This window comes from Anolis carolinensis, unplaced genomic scaffold (genome assembly GCF_035594765.1).
Source record: "Anolis carolinensis isolate JA03-04 unplaced genomic scaffold, rAnoCar3.1.pri scaffold_12, whole genome shotgun sequence".
NCBI classification, from domain to species: Eukaryota; Metazoa; Chordata; class Lepidosauria; order Squamata; family Dactyloidae; genus Anolis; species Anolis carolinensis.
The window spans coordinates 16543372-16571237 of record NW_026943823.1 but is presented as its reverse complement, the minus strand read 5'-3'; the positions used below and the strand labels follow the sequence as shown (position 1 = coordinate 16571237).

General features: G+C 42.1%; 1 protein-coding gene across 2 annotated transcripts; it reads right to left on the bottom strand.

Annotated features, from left to right (window-relative positions):
• Nucleotides 1–115: 115 nt before the first annotated feature.
• On the bottom strand, nt 116–27772 carry LOC103280475 (UAP56-interacting factor). Of its 2 annotated transcripts, XM_062963800.1 has the most exons (9): nt 27626–27772; nt 15087–15224; nt 13656–13768; nt 12084–12214; nt 9514–9586; nt 5980–6023; nt 5818–5892; nt 3508–3619; nt 116–2263 (listed from the first exon to the last, which is right to left on the bottom strand). In XM_062963800.1, exons 1-9 carry the CDS (start codon nt 27693–27695, stop codon nt 2168–2170), a joined length of 852 nt encoding a protein of 283 aa, XP_062819870.1. In that variant the 5' UTR covers nt 27696–27772; the 3' UTR covers nt 116–2167. The 2 variants fall into 2 exon arrangements, with proteins under 2 accessions (XP_062819870.1, XP_062819871.1); XM_062963801.1 differs by lacking the exon at nt 15087–15224 and having other exon boundaries at nt 27626–27770.
• Nucleotides 27773–27866: the final 94 nt, after the last annotated feature.

Sequence of the window (27866 nt, the reverse complement as noted above, 5' to 3'; positions counted from 1 at the left end):
TATAGATAGTGTTAAAAACTGTGAAATTGTATCTCTGTTCTTGGTATTTGGGTCTACTGGTTTTTGCCCATTGTCCCTGGCCAACTTGCCACCAAGAACCAAGACAATTTCGTCATTCCAGCTTCTCAAAGTGATTTTATTCAGTGCACTACAGCGCTTCGCAGTCCAATCCACCAAACAACCTCTGCAAAAAGTGTTTAAGTACTGTTTGGGTTTGGGAGGCAATAACAGAGGATTATCGTAGTTGTAGTCCATCCATATCCTTATGCATTTTCTAATGGGACCAGTCATGAAATTCCAGATACAAACAATGGCCTCATCTACACTGCCAGATAAATTCCAGATGATCGTCTTTGAACTTGATTATATTAGTATACACTGCCATATACAGTAGAGTCTCACTTATCCAAGACTCGCTTATCCAAGATTCTGGATTATCCAAGGCATTTTTGTAGTCAATGCTTTCAATATATCATGATATTCTGGTGCTAAATTCGTAAATACAGTAATTACTACTTAGCATTATTGCATATTGAACTACTTTTTCTGCCAAATTTGTTGTATAACATGATGTTTTGGTGCTTAATTTGTAAAATCATAACCTAATATGGGGGCTGGGCTGTGGCGCAGGCTGGTGAGCAGCCTGCTGCAATAAATCACTCTGACCATGAGGTCATGAGTTCGAGGCCAGCCCCTGGTGGAATGAGCACCCGTCAATTAAAAAATAAAAAATAGCCCCTGCTCGTTGCTGACCTAGCAACCCAAAAGATAGTTGCATCTATCAAGTGGGAAATAAGGTACCACTTATAAAGTGGGGAGGCAAATTTAACTAATTTACAACATTGGAATGAGGAAGTGCCGTCACAGTGGATGATGAAGCAGCTGGTCCCCCCTGTGGCCAGAATCGAACATCCCCTCAGGAGAAGGTTGAATTGCCTCTGCCTCTGTCTCGGTTCTATGTGTATATGGGCATTGAATGTGTGCCCTATATGTATATAATGTGATCCGCCCTGAGTCCCCTTCGGGGTGAGAAGGGCGGAATATAAATACTGTAAATAAATAAATAAATAAATAAATAAAATAGGCTTTTTCTCCTTATTATCCAAGATCTTTGCTTATCCAAGGTTCTGCCGGCCCGTTTAGCTTGGATAAGTGAGACTCTACTGTAATCCAGTTCAGAGAAGATAATCTGGATTTTATCTGGCAGTGTAGTTGGGGCCAAAGATTTTTTTCTAATGTTTATCCTTACCAAAAGGAACTGCTTCATGTCAGAAAGCAGCAGTTCATAGAATTATAGACTCCTCGAGTTGGAAAGGACACCATCTGAGCCCTCCCAACAGATGGCCATGCAGATGGTGCAAAGGAAGAGCAGATAGATAGATAAGATACCCTGTTTCCTCTAAAATAAGACATCCCCAGAAAATAAGACCTAGTAGAGGTTTTGCCGAATTGCTAAATATAAGGCCTCCCCCGAAAGTAAGACCTAGCAAAGTTTGTGTTTGGAAGCATGCCTGCCGAACAGAACACCAGAACATGCAAGATCGGTAAATGTACGTACCATAGAGTGTTGTACATGGAAATATTGGTAGTAACAAGACATTCTTGATAGGATTCAGTTTGTCTGGTTATGCTGGTTTATGATGACAACTACTGTACAGTATATGATAAATGTTCGCGTTTTTTTGTTCAACAATAAATGTGAATTCTTCTTCATGGAAAAATAAGACATCCCCTAAAAATAAGACCTAGAGCATCTTTGGGAGCAAAAATTAATATGACACTGTCTTATTTTCGGGGAAACACGGTAGATAGATAGATAGATAGATAGATAGATAGATAGATAGATAGATAGATAGATAGATAGATATGGTTTCCAGGTAGGTGCTATATTTGTGCCGTTTTATGATTGCATTTTCAAATTTTGTTGGAAACTGGTTCCAAAACCAGCCCCGGTCCATGGACCTTGACTTGGCTTCATAGTGTGAACTCCACAGATACAAAATAAGGGTCCTTTCCATCCACCACACAGAAGAAAGGGCTACGGAGTCATAAGGTAGCCACCCTTGTTGTCTTCATCCTTCTGGTCCGAGGTCGGAGAAGTCTTTCCCAGCGCTATCCAAGCCAAAGAAGACAAATAGCTCGATAGGGAGGCTGGAATAGGGCCGCCTCAGGGCAGCGTGACCATCCGATTTGTCCGGCGCGTGGTGTGGAAGGGCCGTTTGCCCCTCAGTCCGGAGAAGCGTTCGTTTAACATCAAGCTGGTCTATGATGGAAGAACATAAATAGAATATAAGATTGAAGTCCAAACTCAAGACGGAGTGACTTTTAAGGTCTAAAGGAATTGCCTTCCACTCATGTCAAACTTACGGCAGACCTATCGCAGGGTTCTCTGGGTGTGGTTTTTGGGTGGGGATTCGAACCCTGATCTCCAAAAGGATGGGCTAATGTTCAGAGCATAACACACTTACATCAAGCGCAGGCTGTAAATGCGCTATCACTATGTAACACAATTTTTGTTCCTTGGTTATAAATGCCATTTCCTAATTGGTTCTATCATAATACGGGAAAAGTTTATTAAACTGCAAAAGCTTTGTTTCTGCGGGACATCCTGCAGTCCATTTTGCAATAGTTTATTTATTTATTTATTTTCATTATTTTCATCATTTTTCACTGCTGTATTAACTCTTGTTTTATTGTCTTACTGTGTTTTACTATCTTTTGTATATTGTGTAATGTATTTATGCTGTTTCTGTAAATTGTGCTAGTTGGGCCTTGCCCCATGTGAGCCGCCCCGAGTCCCCGTGGGGAGATGGTGGCGGGGTATAAATAAAGTATTATTATTATTATTATTATTATTATTATTATTATTATTATTATTATTACAGTAGAGTCTAACTTATCCAAGCTAAACGGGCCAGCAGAAGCTTGGATACGCGAATATCTTGGACAATAAGGAGGGATTAAGGAAAAACCTATTAAATATCAAATTAGGTTATGATTTTACAAATTAATCACCAAAACTTCATGTTATACAACAAATTTGACAGAAAAAGTAGTTCAATATACAGTAATGTTATGTTGTAATTACTGTATTTACGAATTTAGCACCAAAATATCACAATATATTGAAAACATTGACTACAAAAATGGCTTGGATTATCCAGAGGCTTGGATAAGTGAGACTCTACTGTATTATTATTATTATTTTACCCTGTCTTTCTCCCCGGGGGGACTCAAGGCTGCTTCCAATAAATAGGCAAAAATTCAATGCCTAAAAACAGTGTACAAAACAACAATTCATATAAAAACAGATACCATTACAAAATAAAATCGCATTATATAAAATTTTAAACATATCCAAGATTAAAATCCATTCATCCAGAATCCAGTTTTTCTAGGAATATCTCATAGAGTCTCAACCAATTCAATATAGTTTGTGGCAGCCACAAAAACAAAGTTTCTGGAGCAGAACAACTACTTTTTAGTCTTTCTGACTCCTGATATTACCTGGTTAGCCATGGCACGGAAGTTGAACCTCAAGGGAACCCCTTTCGGCTGGTGAAGGGCCACCTTGGCTGCGGTGCCTCTCTCTCTGCGGAAGGGACGTTTTCCTCCTGGCCTAGGATATACAAAATGAGGAAATTGTCCCATTGAAGAAACACGAATTGATTCCTTTTCTCCATATTTTCCTTCCCAGAGCTTGGAAGCATTCCGTTTTGGACTTCATCTCCCATTCTCCTCCAGAGAGAATAGCTAGTGGGAAGATTCTGGAAAAGTGCAACCCCTATTAGAACTAGTATTACTATATCATCATCATCATCATCATCATCATCATAAACATCACTATCATCAACACCATCTTTTTTTACTGTATATACTCGAGTATAAGCCTAGTTTTTCAGCCCTTTTTTTAAGACTGAAAAAGCCCCCCTTGGCTTATACTCGGGTGAGGGTCCTGGTTGGCTTATATTTGGGTCAGCTTATACTCGAGAATATATGGTACATTTATTATTTTTCTCTATTATTATTGGTATTATTACATTTATTATTTTTCTCTATTATTGTTTCTACTATTACATTTATTTTACTTTATTTTTATTATGATTATTAATACATTTATTATTTCACTCTGATATTATTATTATTATTTTATTATGTCACAGCAAACAAGATAGATATGCTGGATTTCGTATCACAAAATCACAAGTCGAACACTTCCCAAGTGACTAGGACTGTGTGATGTATTGTCGGATGATGCGTGCAGATCCCAGTAGGGTGGCCTTTTGCAGTTGGCAGATCGTAATTTTGTCAATGTTTATTGTTTCCAAATGCCGGCTGAGATCTTTTGGCATGGCACCCAATGTTTCTGCCAGATGATGATGATGATGATGATGATGATGATGATGATGATGATGATGATTGCATTTATTATTTTACTCTATTTATTATTACATTTATTATTTTCCTGCAATTATTATTATTATTATTACATGTATTATTTTACTCCATTATTATTAAAAGGATACATAAGCACATTTACATTGAAGAAGATGAGAATAATGATTTGATCAGAGTTGGACAGTCTTATCTTAAATTTGAGCTTTATGTAAATATTCAAAAACATTTAATCAACTGATGCCTCAATTAATGTCATTTTATTGGTATCTATTTTTATTTCTGAAATATACCACCCTCGGCTTATACTGGAGTCAATGTTTTCCCATTTTTTTGTGGTAAAATTAGGTGCCTCGGCTTATATTCAGGTCGGCTTATACTTGAGTATATACGGTACATCCCACTTCTATCTATGAGCCCCTGGTGGCGCAGTGTATTAAAGTGTCATACAATATAATAAAAATTATATAGAATTTACCAGTGGGATAGAAGAAATAATAATAATGTAGAATTCAACAGTGGGATAGAAATAATAATAATAATAATAATAATAATAATAATAATAATAATTTTATTATGACACAGGAAACAAGATAGATATGCTGGATTTCGTATCACAAAATCACAAGTCGAACACTTCCCAAGTGTCTAGGACTGTGTGATGTATTTTCGGATGATGCGTGCAGATCCCAGCAGGGTGGCCTTTTGTAGTTGGCAGATCATGATTTTGTCAATGTCTATTGTTTCTAAATGCAGGCTGAGATCTTTTGGCACGGCACCCAGTGTGCCCATCACCACCTGCACTGGTTTCTGCCAGAGTCTTTGAAGTTCAATCTTGAGGTCCTGATAGCGGCTGAGTTTTTCCTGTTGTTTTTCGTCAATGCGACTGGTTTCTGCCAGAGTCTTTGCACACATCATTTGAAAATACATCACACAGTCCTAGACACTTGGGAAGTGTTCGACTTGTGATTTTGTGATATGAAATCCAGCATATCTATCTTGTTTGTTGTATCATAATACAATAATAATAATAATAATAATAATAATAATAATAATAATAATAATAATACAACAATTCCATGAACTAGTCAATTAAGCACTTTATTCTTTAAAAGCCTGCAGCTACACTTTTGCTTTAATCCTGTTGAACCCTACTTTAACTGCCCTGGTTGAATGCTATGGAATCCTGGGAGTTGTAGCTTTATATGGTCTTGTGCCTCCTCTGCCAAAGAGTGGCAAGCTACACATCCCACGATTCCATAGCATTGAGCCAGGGCAGTGAAAGTGGTGCAAACCTACATTTTATTCTGCAGTATAGATGCACCCTGGGTGGCAGAAATGGCAAGATAAATACAACAATAGTAAGATAAGCATAGCTCTATCAAACCCGCTAAAACAAAGGATAAATTCTGCTGCACTTACACATTCACTTGACTCGCTTGGGGGTTGGACACAGATACAGTCAGGACTGCGCCGGAATTGGGTCGCACTTGCCACCTGCAAAAGAACAGAGTTTTGCTTTTGTCAATTGATTTATATTTTTGGACCAGAAAGGGATTTTTCCTGTGCCACACTTCCCTTTACCTTCTGATCCTTGGTGGCTTCCCTTCTGCTCTTGGCTGCGTTTGCTGCAAGAAGAAAGGAGACGCGTTTTAATCTGAAAAAGCAAAACTCTTGACGATTGATTCCTCAGTAGCCTCCGTTAGCAAGTAAGATGGAAAGAGAAGTGGATATTTGTATTTTTGGACTACAGATCTCCCAATCCCCGACCAATGGAGCCCAAGGGGATTCTGGAAGTTTTAATCTTAACTTAAACCAGGTAAAATGGGGAAAGTACTGGAAATTAATTTTTTTTTCAGATTACAATTCCCGAAATCCCCAGACAATAATGGAATTCTGAAAGTTGTAGTCTAAACTTGGGTCTCATGGCAGTCCTAATTAGAGGGAGGGGAATAATTTTTTAATCCAATTGCTGCCAGTTAGAAAGCTAAGCTCCATCCACTTGGTCTCCTAGCAACCCACTCAGCCCAGGGGATAGGCAGAGTTAGGCCTCACTTAGGCTTTTTCCACACTGCCTATAAAATACAGATTATCTCATTTGAACTGGATTATATGGCAGTGTAGACTCAAGGCCCTTCCACACAGCTATAGAACCCATTTATAATGGACTTAATGTCAGGGGAAAACCTTTACCCTTTAACTTAACTACCACCAAATCCTCAATACTTTATTTGCCATACCACCAGACTTCGCCACAGCAACGCGTGGCCGGGCACAGCTAGTATTATATAATAGTATAGTGGTATAGTTCAATATAATAATATATAATGCTAATATTGTGTTATGCTAATCTATATATATAAAATGATGAAGTTGTTTGCCCAGTGACTATAACAACAAAACTAAACATCCCAGAAATATGAAATTTGGCAACACAATGCAAAAGGCTTGCCTCCAGGTTACAACAACACAACCACACCACGAAACCACAATCCAGACCCACAAAACTCACAACAACGCATCATGCGATAACAACACAACTAAACGCCCCAGAAATACAAAACTTGGCAACACAATGCAAAAGCCTTGCCTCCCAGTTGTAACAACACAACCACACCACAAAACCACACATGACCCACAAAACTCACAACAACTCATCGTGACTATAACAACACAACTAAACGCCCCAGAAATACGAAACTTGGCAACACAACACAAAAGCCTTGCCTCTCAGTTGTAACAACACAACCACACCACAAAACCACAATCTGGACCCACAAAACTCACAACAATGCATTGTGACTATAACAAATACAAAATTTGACAACACAACTCATCTACCTCCCCAATCCCTACATTCACACTTGGCCTCCAAAAAAACAATTACAATAATAACAATGACAATAACAACAACAATAAGAATCAACACCATCACAGGCAAGAAACAGCCAGGCACTGAGGCTGAGAGGCCAGTCAGTGCTACACTGGGCCTCCAAAAAACAATACAGTAGCATCTAACTTATCCAACCTTCATGACCACAACAACAACAATAGTAATAAACACCTACACAGGCAAAACAAAAAAAAGACTATTGTACCACAATAAAAATATAAACCGCACTCAGCAGAATCAGACATTACAACTAACAACAAACCAAAGACAACAGGGATCTCAAGCAATTATCAATCAACACAAAAATTGAAGAAGGTAACAGACTTCAAATACAGTAGAGTCTCACTTATCCAAGCCTCGCTTATCCAAGCCTCTGGATAATCCAAGCCATTTTTGTAGTCAATATTTTCAATATATCGTGATATTTTGGTGCTAAATTCGTAAATACAGTAATTACAATATAACATTACTGTGTATTGAACTACTTTTTCTGTCAAATTTATTGTATAACATGAAGTTTTGGTGCTTAATTTGTAAAATCACAACGTAATTTGATGTTTAATAGGCTTTTCCTTAATCTCTCCTTATTATCCAAGATATTCGCTTATCCAAGCTTCTGTCGGCCCGTTTAGCTTGGATAAGTGAGACTCCACTGTACTACTACTAATGTGAGTATAAAGAAGGTGGAGGTCACAGCATAAATACAGCCTCATGTAGACTGACCAACACCACCAGACTAAGCCACAGCAACGTGTGGCCGGGCACAGCTAGTAATATAATATATTGTATGTACATACAGCTGCTCTGAGTCCCCTTCGGGGTGAGAAGGGTGGGATATAAATGTAGTAAATAAATGCAGTAAATAAATAATTAATTTTAGACTTAGGCTCGGCCAAAGTCTGAAATGATTTGAAGGCACACAACAACAATCCTGATTAACTTGACTATCTCATTGGCCAGAAGCAGGCCCACACTTTCCATTGAAATCCTGATAGGTTTATGTTGGTTAAAATTGTTTTCATTTTTAAATATTGTATTTTTTGTTGTTGTTGTTGTTGTTGTTGCACTACAAATAAGACATGTGCAGTATGCATAGGAATTTGTTTTGTTTTTTTCAATGATAATTCGGACCCTCAACAGTCTGAAGGATTGTGGACTGGCCCTCTGCTTCAAAAGTTTGGGGACCGCTACGAATGATTAACATCTCCAGCCCATCCTCTGTTCGGATATCAGCCAGCACGCCAACGCCTTAAATCAAGGAAATAGTTTCCTAAGATCCACAGAGATACTCGCAGGAACACCTCAGCAAGCGAGAGTCCAAAAGTGGCAGACTAAAACCTAGAACCTCAATCTGTGACTGATACCAGATGAGAAACTTCCTCCTGCGCACACAGAAGACTGGGCGACTTGGAAGGCACTGAACAGACTGTGCTCTGGCACTACAAGATGCAGAGGCAATGTTAGGAAATGGGGCTACAAAGTGGAGTCTACGACATGCAAGTGTGGAGATGAACAAACCACAGACCACTTACTACAGTAGAGTCTCACTTATCCAACATAAACAGGCTGGCAGAATGTTGGATAAGCGAATATGTTGGATAATAAGGAGAGATTAAGGAAAAGCCTATTAAACATCGAGTTAGATTATGATTATACAAATGAAGCACCAAAACATCATGTTATACAACAAATTTGACAGAAAAAGTAGTTCAATACGCAGTAATGCTATGTAGTATTACTGTATTTACGAATTTAGCACCAAAATATTACGTTGTATTGAAAACATTGACTACAAAAATGCATTAGATAATCCAGAACGTTGGATAAGTGAATGTTGGATAAGTGAGACTCTACTGTACGATGCAACCTGAGCCCTGCCACATGCACAATGGAAGACCTTCTCACGGTGACACCAGAAGCACTCCATGTGGCCAGTTTCTGGTCAAAGAAAACTTAGCTAATGTCAAGTTTTTAACTTTGTTTGTGTTTTTAAATACATTATAACTTCATGTTTTGCAACAGAAAGAACATGGCTGAAACAATCTGTTTCCTTTTAGAAGAAACTGTAACATTCCTGGTCTGGATCCTGCCTGATACAGCTATTTTCCACGCTTCTTTTCACAATCGCCCATCTCCTCTTGCATTTGTGGGGCAAACTAAACTGGAAAGTTACAGTTAAGTTGCCCTTTGAGCCCAATTATCATGAAAAGAAACAGCAAACTGACCCTTTGTCCAAAGCTGAATCTCGGTTGCCGCCGGAAAAAAGGGGGTCCTGGGTTTTTCCAGAAAGGCCGGTTACTGTCGAAAAAGAAAAAGAATCCTCTATGTGTAATCAAAAAATTGATGGACTCAATATGAATTCTGAAATTATATATGAATTTTATTTTAGGGTTGTTGTATGTTTTCCGGGCTGTATGGCCATGTTCTAGAAGTATTCTCTCCTGATGTTTCACCCACATCTATGGCAGGCATCCTCAGAGGTTGTGAGGTATGGAGAAACTCAGCAAGGAAGGTTTATATATATTTGTGGAAAGTCCAGGGTGAGAGAAGAACTCTTTAGCCAGTTGGAGGCCAGTGTGAATGTTGTAGTTAATCATGTCAGTTAGCATTGAATAGCTTCATCTCCTGGCTTCCTGCCTGGGGGCATCCCTTGTTCAGAGTTGTTAGCTGCCCTTGGTTCCCATGTCTGGAACTCCTCTGTTTTCAGAGAGTTGCTTCTTATTTACTGTTCTGATTTTTGAGTTTTTTAATACTGGTAGCCAGATTTTGTTCATTTTCATGGTTTCCTCCTTTCTGTTGAAGTTGTCCACATGCTTGTGGATTTCAATGGCTTCTCTGTGTAGTCTGACATGATCCTCTCACCCCTGCAGAAGTCTACCATATACCATGCAGCTGTGGACAGGTCTACAAAGGGACCACCAAACACCAGTCAAAGAACATGAAAGGCACCGCAGACTCACTCAACCAGAGAAATCAGCCATAGCAGAGCACTTGATGAACCAACCTGGACACAGTATATTATTTGAGAACACAGAAATGCTTGACCACTCCAACAACTCTCATGTCAGACTACACAGAGAAGCCACTGAAATTCACAAGCACATGGACAACTTCAACAGAAAGGAGGAAACCATGCAAATGAACAAAATCTGGCTACCAGTATTAAAAAACTCAAAAATCAGAACAGTTAATAAGAAGCAACACTCTGAAAACAGTTCCAGATATGGGAACCAAGGGCAGCTAACGACTCTAAGAAAGGATGCCCCCAGGCAGAAAGAGCCAAGAGATGAAGCTTTTCAATGCTAACCAAGATGATTAACTACAACATTCACACTGGCCTCCAACAGACAAAGAGTTCTTCTCTCACCCTGGACTCTTCACAGATATATATAAACCTTCCTTGCTTAGGGTTATTGTATGTCTTTCGGGCTGTGTGGCCATGTTCCAGAAGTATTCTCTCCTGATGTTTCGCCCACATCTATGGCAGGCATCCATACCTCACAACCTCTGAGGATGCCTGCCATAGATGTGGGCGAAACGTCAGGAGAGAATACTTCTGGAACATGGCCACACAGCCCGAAAGACATACAACAACCCTGTGATCCTGGCCATGAAAGCCTTCGACAACCCATCTTCCTTGCTTAGTTTCCTCATACCTCACAACCTCTGAGGATGCCTGCCATAGATGTGGGTGAAACGTCAGGAGATAATACTTCTAGAACATGGCCATACAGCCCGGAAAACATACAATAACTCTGTGATCCCGGCCATGAAAGCCTTCGACAACAAATTTTATTTTAGTTTTACATTTTATAAGTTTTCGCAATATCGAAAGAGTAGGATTTCTCCCTCCCCCCCCCCCCACACACATTTGGCCTTATTTCCAGCAGCCTGGCCAGAAAACTCATGCACAACAAGGCTAAAGGCCTTGTAAAATGACATCTGTCAGGACTGTATAGCATTGAGCCATGGCACTTAAAATTGTGCCAAACTGTCTTAACTCTAGACCAGGGGTTCCCAAACTAAGGCCCGGGGGCCGGATGTGGCCCTCCAAGGTCATTTACCTGGCCCCCACCCTCAGTTTTAGACTTAGGCTTGCCCAATGTCTGAAATGACTTGAAGGCACACAACAACAACAATCCTAATTAACTTGACTATCTCAATGGCCAGAAGCAGGCCCACACTTCCCATTGAAATCCTGGTAGGATTATGTAGGTTAAAATTGTTTTTATTTTTAAATATTGTATTGTTTTTTCATTTACTAATATTGTGCTATGGTAATAATATCATATATTGTGTACCTATATACATATAATATTGATAATAATATTATAATGTAATACAATATAATACTAATAATAATACAATATAATAATATTAATTATATATTAAATGTAATATTATTAATATTACAGTATAGTGGTATAGTACAATATAGTAATATATAATGAAATATTGTGCTATGCTAATAATATAATATATTGTATGTACATACAACTTGTAAACTGCTCTGAGCCCCCTTCGGGATGAGAGTGGGTGGGGTATAAATGTAGTAAACAAACAAACAAACAAATAATTGTTGTTGGAGTTTTTTTGCACTACAAATAAGACATGTGCAGTGTGCATAGGAATTTGTGTGTGTGTTTTTTTTCCAAATGATAATTAGGCCCCTCAACAGTCTGAGGGACCATGAACCGGCCCTCCACTTAAAAAGTTTGAGGACCCCTGCTCTAGAGTGTAGATGCACCCCAAGATGGTTGGAGGTTATTAACGGGGAATGCACATTTGTCTTTACCTTTGGTGAAGCGGCAACGCTCTTGCATTTCGGAAACGCTGGGCTCTGATGGGCAGCGGCCGCTGTGGAGCCACGGCTGCCCCTCCATTGCTGCCGCCATCCGTGGCCATGGAGGCTTCATCTTCTTTGCCCTAGAAATTAAGTATATTCTTGAGCTCATTTACAGAATCGTAGAATTAGAAGGGACCCTCAAGGCCATCTAGTCCAACCCCATTCTGCTGTCTAGGAAGACACAACCCAGGCCCACCCGAAAGTCATAGAACTATAGAATCATAGCACCATAGAGGTGGAAAGGATTATAAAGTCCACCCAGTCCAACCCCTTTCAGTTGTGCAGGAAGACACAAACCAAGCCTACCCAACAGATGGCCATAGAACTATAGTAACATAGAGCTGGAAAGGATTCTACAGTCCATCCAGTCCAACCCCATTCTGTTGTGTAGGAAGACACAACCCAAGCCCACCCAATAGATGGCCATAAAACTATAGAATCATAGTATCATAGAGTTAGAAGGGACCCTAAAGGCTATCCAGTCCAACTCCATTCTGTTGTGCAGGAAGACACAACCCAAGCCATCCCAACAGACAACCATCCAGTCATAGAACTATAGAATCATAGCACCATAGAGCTGGCAAGGATTCTAAAGTCCATCCAGTCCAACCCTCTTTTGCTGTGCAGGAAGACACAACCCAAGCCCACCCAACAGATGGCCATAGAACTATAGAATCACAGTATCACAGAGTCTGAAGGGACCCTAAGGGCCATCCAGTCCAACCCCATTCTGTTGTGCAGGAAGACACAACCCAAGCCCACCCAATAGATGGCCATAGAACTATTTAATCATAGCATCACAGAGTCTGAAGGGACCCTAAGGGCCATCCAGTCCAACCCCATTCTGTTGTGCAGGAAGACACAACCCAAGCCCACCCAACAGATGGCCATAGAACTATTTAATCATAGCATCACAGAATCTGAAGGGACCCTAAGGGCCATCCAGTCCAACCCCATTCTGCTGTGCAGGAAGACACAACCCAAGCCATCCCAACAGATGGCCATAGAACTATAGAATCACAGTATCACAGAGTTTGAAGGGACCCTAAGGGCCATCCAGTCCAACCCCATTCTTCTGTGCAGGAAGACCCAACCCAAGCCCACCCAACAGATAGCCATAGAACTATAGAATCACAGTATCACAGAGTTAGAAGGGACCCTAAGGGCCATCCAGTCCAACCCCATTCTGCTGTGCAGGAAGACACAACCCAAGCCCACCCAACAGATAGCCATAGAACTATAGAATCACAGTATCACAGAGTTAGAAGGGACCCTAAGGGCCATCCAGTCCAACCCCATTCTGCTGTGCAGGAAGACACAACCCAAGCCATCCCAACAGATGACCATCCAGTCATAGAACTATAGAATCACAGTATCACAGAGTTTGAAGGGACCCTAAGGGCCATCCAGTCCAACCCCATTCTGCTGTGCAGGAAGAAACAACCCAAGCCCTCCTGATAGATGGCCACCCAGATTCTGTTAATGAGTGATTAATTGCATATCTATTCTGACAATTCCTACCTGCTGAGCAGAAAGCGTCCGATTCAACGGACTCATCCCATTGGCCACACCTTTCCATGCTGGTTTCCTAAAAAACTGCTGCTTCCGAAAGCCGCCTCTAAATCTATTCGGTCCTAGGGAGGGGGAAAATTATAATCTTTAAGTGGATTTAGAAAACAAGTGCCTGGATCTTCTGTTGGTCTTCTTCGTTTCTAATCACATTTTTAGAAGGCTTGCTTCTTGCTCTGCCAAGGAACCAAGGCAGCCTCTTTCAGAAATACTGTATATACTCGAGTATAAGCCTAGTTTTTCAGCCCCTTTTTTAGGACTAAAAAAGTCCCCCTCAGCTTATACTTGGGTGAGGGTCCTGGTTGGCTTATATTTGAGTCAGCTTATACTTGAGAATATATGGTACATTTAAATTTTTCTCTCTTATTATTGGTATTATTACATTTATTATTTTACTCTATTATTATTTCATTTATTATTGTACTCTATTATTGTTGCTACTATTACATTTATTTTACTCTATTTTTATTATTAATAATAATACATTTACTATTTATTTATTTACAGTATTTATATTCCACCCTTCTCACCCCGAAGGGGACTCAGGGTGGATCACATTATATACATATAAGGCAAACATTCAATGCCCATATACACATAGAACCGAGACAGAGACAGACGCAGAGGCAATTTAACCTTCTCCTGAGGGGATGTTCAATTCTGGCGATAGGGGGGAGCAGCTGCTTCATCATACACTGTGATGGCACTTCCTCATTCCAACGTCATAAATTAGTTAAATTTGCCTCCCCACTTTATAAGTGGTACCTTATTTCCTACTTGATAGATGCAACTATCTTTTGGGTTGCTAGGTCAACAACGAGCAGGGGCTATTTTTTTTTAATTGATGGGTGCTCACCCCACCACGGGCTGGCCTCGAACTCATAACCTCATGGTCAGAGTGATTTATTGCAGCAGGCTGTTCACCAGCCTGCGCCACAGCCCGGCCTACTATTTCACTTTGATCTTATTATTATTACATTTATTATTCTACTCTATTTATTATTACATGTATTATTTTCCTGCATTTATTATTATTATTACATGTATTATTTGATTCTATTATTATTAAAAGGATACATAAGCACATTTATATTGAAGAAGATGAGAATAATGATTAATCAGAGTTGGACCGTCTTATCTTAAATTTGAGCTTGATGTAAATATTCAAAAACATTTAACCTACTGATGCCAAAATTTAAGTTAATTTTTGGTATCTATTTTTACTTCTGAAATTTCCCATCCTCGGCTTATATTTGAGTCAATGATTTCCCAGTTTTTTTGGTGGTAAAATTAGATGCCTCCGCTTATATTCAGGTTGGCTTATATTCGAGTATATACAGTAATTGGTTGAATTCTTTCCACGCCCGGACCAACTTTCCATACCTTGCAGATTTCCCGGGATCCAGCGCCGGAATCTGGGTCTCCCGTTGCTGTAGGATGGAGTCCTGTTCTTGAGCGGCTGCCTCCATCGGTTCCCTTTTGGGTTGCCCTGGCCTTTCTTGTTCCGCTTTATAATGTCATCTAAATGGGCCAGAAACCTGTTATTTGGATGTATGAACCTTAGAAATATGGAGACAAGAGCTGGACAGATGGAGGTCTATGGGTCCGCCTAGACTAGGAATGGGCAAACTTTGACCCCCCGGGTGTTTTGGACTCCAACTCCCACAATTCCTAACAGCCGGTTGAATATTTATATTTATTGCAGTTGAATATTTATTCAACCAGGGCGGGCTGTGGCACAGGCTGGTTAGCAGCCAGCTGCAATAAATCACTCTGACCAAGAGGTCATGAGGTTGAGGCCAGCCCATGTCGGGGTGAGCACTCGACAATTAAAAATAAAATATAGCCCCTGCTTGTTGCTGACCTATGCAACCTGAAAGATAGTTGCATCTATCAAGTAGGAAATTTAGGCACCACTTATATGTGGAGAGGCTAATTTATGACTCAATAAAAATCATCCAGCTGCCGTTGGAATGAGGAAGTGCCGTCGCAGTGGATGATGAAGCAGCTGCTCCCCCTGCGGCCGGAATCAAGCATACCCGCTGGAAGTTGGAAGTTGGAGAATGTTTAAATTGCCTCTGTGTCTGTCTCTGTCTCTGTTCTATGTTATATGGCACTAGCTGTGCCCGGCCACGCATTGCTGTGGCGTTGTCTGGTGGTGTTGGTAGAAATTGTTGAGGTAGTAGTGATATTGAATGTCTGTTGTATGGTTGTCTTTATGTTTAGTATGCACACTGAAGTGGATTATATGGCAGTGTGGAGTCAAGATAATCCAGTTCAAAGCTGATAATATAAGATTCTAGATGTGGAAGGGGCTTGAGTCTACACTGCCATATAATCCAGTGCAAATTAGATAATCTGTGGAAGAGGCCTAAGTGAGGCCTAACTCTGCCTTTCCCCTGGGCTGAGTAGGTTTGCTAGGAGCCCAAGTGGGCGGAGCTTAGCCTTCTAACTGGCAGCAATTGGATAAAAACTATTATTCCTCTCCCTCTAATTAGCACTTTATTTTTCTTTTCTTTTTGTTGTATCAACCTAGAGCCGTGAATGAGGGGTTGTGTTGTCAAATTTCGAGGTTGGGGGGCCTGTAGTTTTGTTGTTTTGTTGGTCGCCGTGATGCCATCACTCTTTTATATATATAGACTAGCTGTGCCCGGCCACGCGTTGCTGTGGCGAAGAATGGTGGTATGGGAAATAAAGTATTGAGGAATTGGTGGTAGTTAAGGTAAAGGGTAAACGTTTTCCCCTGACGTTAAGTCCAGTTGTGTCTGATTCTGGGGGTTGGTGCTCATCTCCATTTCTAAGCCGAAGAGCCATCGTTGTCTGTAGACTCCTCCAAGGTCATGTGGGATGACTGCATGGAGCGGCGTTACCTTCCCACCGGAGCAGTACCTATTGATGCACTCACATTTACATGTTTTTGAACTTCTGGGTTGGCAGAAGCTGGGGCTAACAGTGGGGGCTCTGTCAGTTCCCCCAATTCAAACCTGCGGCCTTTCGGTCCAGAAGTTCAGCAGCTCAGCGCTTTAACATGCTGTGCCATCAGGGGACATTATTTCCTAAAGGTTGTGAATATACAATATTTCTGATTGTTTTGTTTGTTTGTTTTTTGTCTGTTGGAGGCAAGTATGAATGCTGCAATTAGGAAAAATGATTAGGATGTAATGGCCTTGCAGATTTAAAGCCTAGCTGTTTCCTCCCTGAGTGATTTTTTTGTTGGGAGGTGTTAGCTGGCCCTGATTGTTTCCTGTCTGGAATTACCTTGTTTTCAGAGTGGTGTTGTTTGCGATATTTTATATGCTTCTACTGTCTGTGGCCCTGAGAAAACAGAGGATTGGCCAGACTTTGATGATGGGAATCCTTTGTTGGGAGGTGTTAGCTGGCCCTGATTGTTTTCTGTGTGGAAATCCCCTATTTTCAGAGTGTTGTTCTTTATTTAGTGTTCTGATTTTAGAGATTGTATTGTTCTGTTTTATTATACCACATTAATTTTTATATATTCTGATTTTAGTGTTTTTGAATACTTGGAGCCAGATTGTATTCATTTTCACGGTTGACCGCAACACAATAATAATAATAATAATAATAATAATAATAATAATAGTAAGGATAGTAATGATAGTAATAATAATGACTTTGGTAATACATAGTGCTTCACTGCCTTCTCAGCTTCCTTTCTGGAAGAATCCTTTCTTGGGAGGTGTTAGCTGGCCCTGATTGTTTCCTTTGTGGAATTTCCAATTTCCTTGCTTTATTTACTTTCTTTATTTCTTTATTACTGTCCTGGTTTTAGAGATTATATTGTTCTGCATTATTCTATCCTAGAAATTATTTCATATCAAAGTAGAATCTCACTTATCCAACATTCGCTTATACAATGTTCTGGATTATCCAACACAGTCTGCCTTTTCATAATCAATGTTTTTGTAGTCAGTGTTTCAAATTCATTGTGATATTTTACTGGTAAATTTGTAAATACAGTACAGTAGAGTCTCACTTATCCAACATAAGTGGGCTGGCAAAATGTTGGATAACCGAATATGTTGGATAATAAGGAGGCGTTAAGGAAAAGCCTATTAAATATCAAATTAGGTTATGATTTTACAAATGAAACACCAAAACATCATGTTAGACAACAAATTTGGCAGAAAAAGTAGTTCAATACGCAGTAATGCTATGTAGTAATTACTGTATTTATGAATTTAGCACCAAAATATCACGATATATTGAAAACATTGACTACAAAAATGCGTTGGATAATCCAGAACGTTGGATAAGCGAGTGTTGGATAAGTAAGACTCTACAGTAATTACTACATAGCATTACTGCGCATGGAACTACCTTTTCTGTCAAATTTGTTGTATAATATGATGTTTTGGTGCTTAATTTGTATAACGATTACCTAATTTGATGTTTAATCAGCTTTTCCTGAATCCCTTCTTATTATCCAATATATTTACTTATCCTGCCGGCCTGTTTATGTTGGATAAGTGAGAGTCTACTGTATATTGATCATCTTATATTATCTGCTTAGAACTGGATTATATGAGGCCCCTTCTTCACAGTAGTATAAAATGCACACTAAAGTGGATTATATGGCAGTGTGGAGTCAAGATAATCCAGTGCAAAGCAGATAATATAAGATTATAAATGGGTTATATAGCTGTGTGGAAGGAGCTTGAGTCTACACTACCATATAATCCAGTGCAAATTAGATAATCTGTGGAAGAAGACTAAGTGAGGCCTAAATCTGCCTGTCCTCTAACTGAAATCTGGCTGTCCCTTGGTTGCTAGGCAACCAAGTGGGCAGAGATTATGTCACGACCCAGGCTACAGAGCACCAATAACCATACGCAGAGGCCAGATTCTATCTAATATCTTTATTAAGGAAATATATAAAGTTAGTAAAAGCAAATGTAAAAGTTAGTCCAGAAGCAGACCTTTCAGGAAAGGTCAAATTTAGTCCAAAGAACCAATGTCCAATATGAAATATTAAGGTCCAAAGTTGTAATCCAATAACCGAAACACTCACTTTGCCAGGCAAAGTGAGGGGAGATGACAAGGTCCTTTAGTCCATGAACTTGAGCAAGGCTAGGAAATAACTTGATACTTGAAACAAGGCTTGAAACGTGGAACAAGGTAACGAGGAACAAGAACAAGGTCCGTGGAATAACTTGGTATAATCCGTGAAACAAGGCAAGGTTTAGTCCTGGGAAACAAGGCAAGGTCCGAGGGTAAACAAAGGCTGGGAAACAGGAGCGAAGGCTGGAAACAAGGCTAGGCTTGAGCAGGGACGAGGCTTGAATCGGAGCGCGCTGTCCAGACACAACTCGCTCCGGAGGCTGACGAATTGACTCCGCGAAGTTACTACGCGGGTAAAACACCTATATAGAGTCTAACTTTCCCGCCGAAGCAGTTCTCTGGGAACCAGAAACGAAAGCTAAACTCTGAGACCAGATGTTTGACTCCTTAAAGATTCTCACGAAAACAGACTTAATTGGGTACATTCTTAGCTGCTATTCTCGCACTTCTGCGCGAAGCTGCTTCCAAACCCCTCTGTTGTTTACAAAACTCATGGCGAGAGAACACGGGAGATGTAGGCTCAGGGTTTGTTTGACATACTTCTGGGACACAACTTTCTTGCAGGTGCAAGGTTCCCAGATCTGCCTGGGAAAGATCTGGCTGAGAAGATTCCAGTTCTGACTGGGAAGGTAAAAAACCCAAGTTTTCTTCTTCATCAGGCATTACAATGTCATGAGCAGGACTACAAGGCCCATGAGTCATCACACTATCCCCCTCCTCAAGGCCCCTCCCAAACTGGGACTCTCCCCCCGAGGCGCGAGGTCGTGGTTTGGCGGGATAGGTCTGATGAAAGCGACGGGTTAGATCAGGAGCATGGACTGTGGAGGCGTCTTCCCAAGAGCGTTCCTCAGGGCCAAAACCCACCCAGTCAATGAGATATTGCAGGCGGCGGCGGTGAAAGCGGGAATCCAAAATGTCCTGAACCTCGAACTCGTCCTCCCCATCCACCAAAATAGGGACGGGGGCCGGCCGGTCTACATCTGGCCGCACACCATCCGCCGGAAGGAGCAGGGAGCGGTGAAACACTGGGTGAATGCGCATTGAACGCGGAAGTTGGAGTTTGAAAGTCACGGGGTTTAATTGCGCCACCACTGGATAGGGGCCAATGAAACGGGCATCTAACTTCCGGCAAGGGCGATGTGAGGGCAAAAAGCGAGTGGACAGAAAAACCCGATCTCCTACCTTGATTTCGGGGCCCGGCTGGCGATGTTTGTCCGCGTGACGTTTATAGTCCTCCTTGGCTTGCTCCAGTTGCTGGAGCAAAAGTTGTTGCACCGCTGTGAGTTCCTGCAGCCAATCTTCTGCTGCGGGAACTTCTGAAGTTTCAATGACAGGGGGAAAGAAACGTGGATGGAAGCCGTAGTTTGCAAAGAACGGCGTTTCTTTTGTAGAAGCCTGGACTCCATTGTTGTAGGCAAATTCCGACAGTGGTAACAGAGAAGCCCAATTGTCCTGTTGGTAGTTTACATAACAGCGAAGGTACTGTTCCAAAGTGGTGTTGGTGCGCTCCGTTTGCCCATCCGTTTGGGGATGATGAGCTGAAGATAAACGAGAGTCTATGCCCAATAGTTTTTGTAGTGCCTTCCAGAAACGAGAGGTGAATTGGGAACCACGGTCTGTGACCAAACTCTTGGGCAATCCATGTAGTCTGAAAACATGTTGGAGGAATAAATCTGCAGTCTCTTGGGCCGTGGGAAGACCTTCACAGGGAATGAAATGGGCTAACTTGGTGAAAAGGTCCACCACCACTAGGATCGTGGTGAATCCACAGGAAGGTGGTAAGTCAGTGATAAAATCCGCAGAAATTATTTCCCATGGGCGAGATGGGTTAGGAAGGGGGTGTAGAAGCCCTGAGGGCTTCTCCCTTCTTATCTTGGAGCGCTGGCATACTGGGCAGGTGTTAACATATTTTTCCACATCCTTGCGGATCTTGGGCCACCAGAAATCTCTTAGGATCAAATGCATGGTTTTAAATAGTCCGAAATGCCCTGCTGGTTTGCAGTCATGACACAGACGAAGTGCTTTTTCCCTGCCCGGTCCGGGTGGGATATAAACATGATTTCTATAGCAAAGCAGTCCATCTTTAAGCGAAAAGGGAAAATGCAGACCTTGACGAAGTTGGTCCTGCGCCCAGGCATCTGCTTGCTGACTAGCCCCGATTTCTTGAGCACAGATGGGCCCTGGAGTAGAGGGAGTTGAATCAATGGGAGTGGATTTGGTGTTCCCCACTGTGAGCGTGGCAAAGTTCTCGGGTTGCAGTAGTTGGGATTCAAAGGTCTCCTTGCGTCCTGCAGCGTATTCCGGTTTACGTGACAGGGCGTCTGCTTGCTTGGTTTGGGCTGGGGTCACATAATGAATCTGGAAGTTGAAACGTTCAAAGAATAAAGCCCAACGTTGCTGCCTTTGATTTAGCTTGCGGGCAGTTCTTAGATGTTCTAGATTCCGATGATCAGTGTGGACTTCAATGGGAAATTTGGCCCCTTCTAGCCAATGTCTCCAAGTTTCAAAAGCTGCCTTTATGGCTAATAGTTCTTTTTCCCAAATGGTATAGTTCCTCTCTGGTGCGGTTAGTTGACGAGAATAATAGGCACAAGGATGAAGGTGATCTCCCACCGGTTGTAGGAGCACAGCCCCAATTGCCACATCAGAGGCGTCCGCTTGCACCACAAAAAGGGTTTCAGGATCTGGATGCTGAAGGATTGGCTGGGATGTGAATAATTTCTTTAGTTGCTGGAACCCTTTCTCTGCTTGATCAGTCCAGCGGAAGGGCTGTTTTCCACGGATGCAGCTAGTGATTGGGTCAGACCAGCGGGCAAAATCTGGAATGAACTTGCGGTAATAGTTCGCGAACCCCAAGAATCGCTGCACCTCCTTCTTGTTAGTTGGCGCCCGCCATTCCAATACTGCTGAAACCTTGGCTGGATCCATGGAGAGCCCTAGAGGCGAGATACGGTATCCAAGGAAATCTACCTCTTGTAGATCAAAAGCGCATTTTTCCAGCTTGGCATAAAGTCCATGATCCCGCAATCGTTGTAACACCATTTTGACGTGGTTCTCATGTTCTGATTGTGATCTAGAAAACACCAAAAAATCGTCCAGGTAGATTATCAAGAACCTATCTAGATAGTCCTGAAAAATGTCATTGACAAAATGCTGGAACGTTGCGGGAGCTCCGCATAATCCATAATTCATAACTCGGGACTCGAATAATCCGAATTTAGTCTGGAAGGCGGTCTTCCACTCGTCCCCTTCTCTGATGCGAACTAAATTGTAAGCTCCCCGAAGATCCAGCTTGGTGTAAACCTTGGCTCCTCGAAGCCGGTCCAGTAGATCTGAGATTAAGGGCAGGGGATAGCTGTTCCGCTTGGTGATATTGTTCAATGCTCTGTAGTCCACCACCAAGCGTAGTTCCCCTGACTTCTTCTTCACAAACATCACTGGGGAGGCGGCTGGGGATTGAGAGGGTCTGATGAATCCCTTGCGAAGGTTTGTCTCTATGAATTCCCTGAGAGCTTCTTGCTCTGGTTCAGTCAGGGAGTAGAGATGCCCTCGCGGGATCGGGGCCCCCTCCACCAAGTCAATGGCACAGTCATAAGGTCTATGTGGGGGTAACTTTTCGGCTTCTTTTTCATTGAATACATCCCAATACTCGGAGTACTTCTTTGGCAAGGTGATAATGGGCTCGGTGTCTGTGGCATGGCAGACCTTGGCTACGAGGCAATGGTTTTGGCAGTACTTTGAAGCAAACTGCAGTTCTCTGTTGGACCAGGAGATGCTTGGGTCGTGAAGCGTCAGCCATGGAATCCCCAAAATCACAGGGAAATGGGGAACCTCAGTAACAAAGAAGGAAATCTCTTCCATATGTTCCCTTATCCACATCCTGGTGGGTTCCGACCACTGGCTTACGGGGCCCGTCTTGAGAGGGCGGCCATCGATGGCTTGCACCACACGGGCATTCTTGAAGTCATGATATTGTAATCCCAGAGAGTCGGCATACTCTCTATCAATGAAATTGTTGGTAGCTCCTGAGTCTATCATGGCGTGGATCATGACGGGTCCCTTTTTTGCTGACCATAAGGTGACCACTAGAAGGAACAGGACCCCGGTTGGCGGCTCTTGAACGGGTTTCTTGACCGGGTTGGCGAGCCTCTCTACGCCCGGTCGTTGGCTTCCCCCGCCGGCTGTGTGCCAGCCGCCTCAGACGCCTTCGTCTCCGTGGAGGACGCCGCCGCAAGACGGGCGGCGGGCTTCCCTTTGGCTGGGCACTCTCTGGCGAAATGGCCCCCATTCCCGCAATACCAGCAGAGATTTAGGCGTTGGCGGCGGGCCTTCTCGGCGGCATCCAATCTGGGACGCACATTGCCCAACTGCATCGGCACCTCCTCGCTCCCTCTGGGGTATGGGGATGGTGGTGGGGGTCTCCACACTGGACGCGGCTGAACGCTGGCGGGAGCGGGAGGTTTTGCCCCAGCTCTACCGCTCTGGCCTCGTACCCACTGTTTTCTGTTGGCAATCATGACTTCAGCCCGTAAACATTGATCGATGAGTGCTTCCAGCGTTTGGGGAGGATCCACCTTGGAGATTTCCTCCAGCATTTCAATGTTGAGACCCTCCCGAAATTGTCCTCTGAGGGCAACATCGTTCCAGCCGGTGTTGTGGGCCAGCACTCGGAACTCGGCTATGTACTGAGACATGGGTCTGTCTCCTTGGAAGAGGCGGCGGAGTTTGTGCCCGGCGGCCTCCAAATTGTCCTCGATTCCCCAGGTCGCCTTAAGGTGGTCCAAGAAGTGTTGCGCTGACCTTAGATGTGGGGAGGCTTGGTCGAACAGAGCCGTCGCCCAGTTAGCCGCTGGCCCGTCTAGGAGACTGTAAATCCACGCCACCTTGATGTCTTCCTGGGGAAACTCGGCATCACGGGCCTCTAGATAAGCTTGGCATTGGCGACGGAAAACATGAACCTTAGAAGCTTCTCCAGTAAACTTGGTTGGCAACGCCATGGCCGGAAGACGGATTCCGCGTTCCTTCAAACCCTTTATTTCCCCATCCTGTGCATTGAGCTTATCACGGATTCGGTCCACCTCATCCTTGTCGATGGTGTAGGTAATCGGCTGGCCGCTCGGCCCAGGTACGGTTCCGGTAGACATTCTGGCCGAGGTTAATTGGTGCTTAGGGTGGCGGAGTCAAACTGTCACGACCCAGGCTACAGAGCACCAATAACCATACGCAGAGGCCAGATTCTATCTAATATCTTTATTAAGGAAATATATAAAGTTAGTAAAAGCAAATGTAAAAGTTAGTCCAGAAGCAGACCTTTCAGGAAAGGTCAAATTTAGTCCAAAGAACCAATGTCCAATATGAAATATTAAGGTCCAAAGTTGTAATCCAATAACCGAAACACTCACTTTGCCAGGCAAAGTGAGGGGAGATGACAAGGTCCTTTAGTCCATGAACTTGAGCAAGGCTAGGAAATAACTTGATACTTGAAACAAGGCTTGAAACGTGGAACAAGGTAACGAGGAACAAGAACAAGGTCCGTGGAATAACTTGGTATAATCCGTGAAACAAGGCAAGGTTTAGTCCTGGGAAACAAGGCAAGGTCCGAGGGTAAACAAAGGCTGGGAAACAGGAGCGAAGGCTGGAAACAAGGCTAGGCTTGAGCAGGGACGAGGCTTGAATCGGAGCGCGCTGTCCAGACACAACTCGCTCCGGAGGCTGACGAATTGACTCCGCGAAGTTACTACGCGGGTAAAACACCTATATAGAGTCTAACTTTCCCGCCGAAGCAGTTCTCTGGGAACCAGAAACGAAAGCTAAACTCTGAGACCAGATGTTTGACTCCTTAAAGATTCTCACGAAAACAGACTTAATTGGGTACATTCTTAGCTGCTATTCTCGCACTTCTGCGCGAAGCTGCTTCCAAACCCCTCTGTTGTTTACAAAACTCATGGCGAGAGAACACGGGAGATGTAGGCTCAGGGTTTGTTTGACATACTTCTGGGACACAACTTTCTTGCAGGTGCAAGGTTCCCAGATCTGCCTGGGAAAGATCTGGCTGAGAAGATTCCAGTTCTGACTGGGAAGGTAAAAAACCCAAGTTTTCTTCTTCATCAGGCATTACAATGTCATGAGCAGGACTACAAGGCCCATGAGTCATCACAGATTAGCCCTCTAAACTGGCAGCAATTGGATAAAAACAATTATTGCTCTCCCTCTAATTAGGACTTTATTTTTCTTTTCTTTTTGTTGTATCAACCTAGAGGCGTGGATGATGGGTTGTGTTGTCAAATTTCGAGGTTGGGGGGCCTGTAGTTTTGTTGTTTTGTCCGCTGCCCTGATGCCATCACTCTTTTATATATATAGATTAAATGTTTGCCTTATATGTGTACAATGTGATCCGCCCTGAGTCCCCTTCGGGGTGAGAAGGGCGGAATATAAATACTGTAAATAAATAAATAAATAAATAAATAAATGTATTTATAAATGCAGTTTAATAAACTTTTTCCATTTTTTAATGATAGAACCAATTAGGAAAGGACATTTATAACCTAGGGACGACAATCGTGTTACATCGCATAAGAACAGGACGATAACAACAACCAAAGTCCAGTCCCAAACACAGAAATGCCAGATAGAAGAGCGGATATTTCCGCATGAGCGATGTGCACCAAAAGGGATTTGATGAGGCAAATGGAGGGCAGATTTTCCTCTTTTATAGTAATCCCTCGGGATGTGGTGGGTATTTCCAGGCTGCTGACTTCACCGCGGAGCATGATGTTTGTGCGCACAACCGGAGAAATGATCCGCAGCCCAGAAATAGACCGAACAGGACTCTATTTTGGGATGGCCTCACCGTTCAAGCCCTGGCTCCGGTTTGGACCAGAGGCTCCAAAATAAAGGGCCAAAGAGGGGGAATTGCCCCCTGAAAGTCCACTTTGGACCTATGTAGTTTAAGGGCTGGGAAGTTATAGTGTGGGGTCACATACGAGCCCCCTTAGACTGGTTTTGGGGCCAAATGGTGCTATAGTGCCTCAGCAAACAACAACTCCCACCATTTCCTTGCATTGAGCCATAGTGGTTAAAGTGCATAGATAAAACAAAAGGTTGCATATAAATACATATATTAAAAGTTTGAAGCACCAATACTAAGAAAATGTAAATTTAAAACACATTAATTGCTTTTAAAAAGTTTTGTCTCATTTTAAATTGTTATTAGGTTGTGTAGCCATTGCCTGGAGTCCTTATGGGGAGAAAGGTGGGATATTGCTAATAATGTCTATCTTGTTTGCTGTGTCATACAACGTCGTTGTGTCAATAATAATAATAATAATAATAATATCTCAGCAGGCATTTGGAAACAATAGACATTGACAAAATTACGATCTGCCAACTGCAAAAGGCCACCCTGCTGGGATCTGCACGCATCATCCGAAAATACATCACACAGTCCTAGACACTTGGGAAGTGTTCGACTTGTGATTTTGTGAAACTAGATCCAGCATATCTATCTTGTTTGCTGTGTCATAATAAAATAATAATAATAATAATAATAATAATAATAATAATATGGGGACAAAAGTGAGATATTAATAATAATACTGAAATAACAATAATAATAATAACAATAATAATTCTATGGGGAGAAAAGTGGGATCAGAAATGATGATTATAATAATAATACAGTAGAGTCTCACTTATCCAACATTCGCTTATCCAACGTTCTAGATTATCCAACGCATTTTTGTAGTCAATGTTTTCAATATATTGTGATATTTTGGTGCTAAATTCGTAAATACAGTAATTACTATGTAGCATTACTGCGTATTGAGCTACTTTTTCTGTCAAATTTGTTGTATAACATGATGTTTTGGTGCTTAATTTGTAAAATCATAACCTAATTTGATGTTTAATAGGCTTTTCCTTAATCCCTCCTTATTATCCAACATATTTGCTTATCCAACGTTCTGCCGGCCCGTTTATGTTAGATAATTGAGACTTTACTGTAATAACAATAATAATAATAACAACAATAATAATTCTATGGGGAGAAAAGTGGGATCAGAAATCATGGTGATGATAATAATAATAATTCTATGGGGAGAAAAGTGAGATATGAATGATGATTTTTTTTTTGTGTCAGGAGCGACCGGAGTTGCTTCTGGAGTGAGAGAATTGGCCGTCTGCAAGGACTTTGCCCAGGGGACACCTAGATGTTTTGATGTTTTACTATCCTTGTGGGAGGCTTTTCTCATGTCCCCGCATGAAGCTGGAGCTTAAAGAGGGAGCTCATCTGAGGGATTCGAACCTGGCAGCCTTCAGGTCAGCAACCCAACCTTCAAGTCACAAGGCTTTTATCCCCTAGGCCACTGGAGGCTCCTGTGAATAATGATGATAAATAACTAATATTTTAGAGTGACAGCTGTCTGTTGGAGAAACTGTGCAATTGAGTTAGGTAGTGATTAGTATGCTTCTTTCTTTATTATTTTTATTTATCCCTTGATTTCTCTCTCTCTCAAAAAAACAGAGACTCAAAGCAGCTTGTGTGTTTTTAATATTAAAATTGGATTTAAAATAAATATATGTGTATTAGAAGGACTATTTCCATTTAATTGGGACTGATTATTTGATTTGATTGGGATTGATTATTTGATTACATTGGGACTGATTATTTGATTTCCCTTGGGTTCATTATTGATCTAATTTGGATTTATTCCTAAAATGTGCAGGGAGAATCAGTTTGGGTTTTGGAGAAGATGGAACAGATCTGTAAAGGGATCTGGTGGGAAAACCTAGAGAAAGACAGCTAAGTGACTGACTATCTAAAACTAAAGCGGAGTGCCACTTACCCAAAGAGAGGTCGATGATCTCTGATCCGGTGGATTCCGGCTTGGGCTGAGGCTCCTTTGGGGGATCCATGGCCAGAGAGAAAGAGGGAAAGAGAGAGAAAGAAGGAGAGAGAAAGAGACAGAGAGAGAGAGGGGGCAGGACTGACCACTGACTTTTGCCCGCCTCCTGGCACCTTTCCAGGCAGGGAAGCTGCCTTTGTGGGACTACAGTTCCCAGACTCCCCTCTCCAACATAGTTTAT

Coding starts and splice junctions, on each gene's coding strand:
- LOC103280475 (XM_062963800.1), bottom strand. CDS start 27,695: ATGGATCCCCCAAAGGAGCCTCAGCCCAAGCCGGAATCCACCGGATCA. Junction 6,024..9,513: donor GATTCAGCTTTGGACAAAGG/GTCAGTTTGCTG, acceptor TTCTTCTTGCAG/CAAACGCAGCCAAGAGCAGA. Junction 2,264..3,507: donor TCCGTGCCATGGCTAACCAG/GTAATATCAGGA, acceptor CTTCCATCATAG/ACCAGCTTGATGTTAAACGA.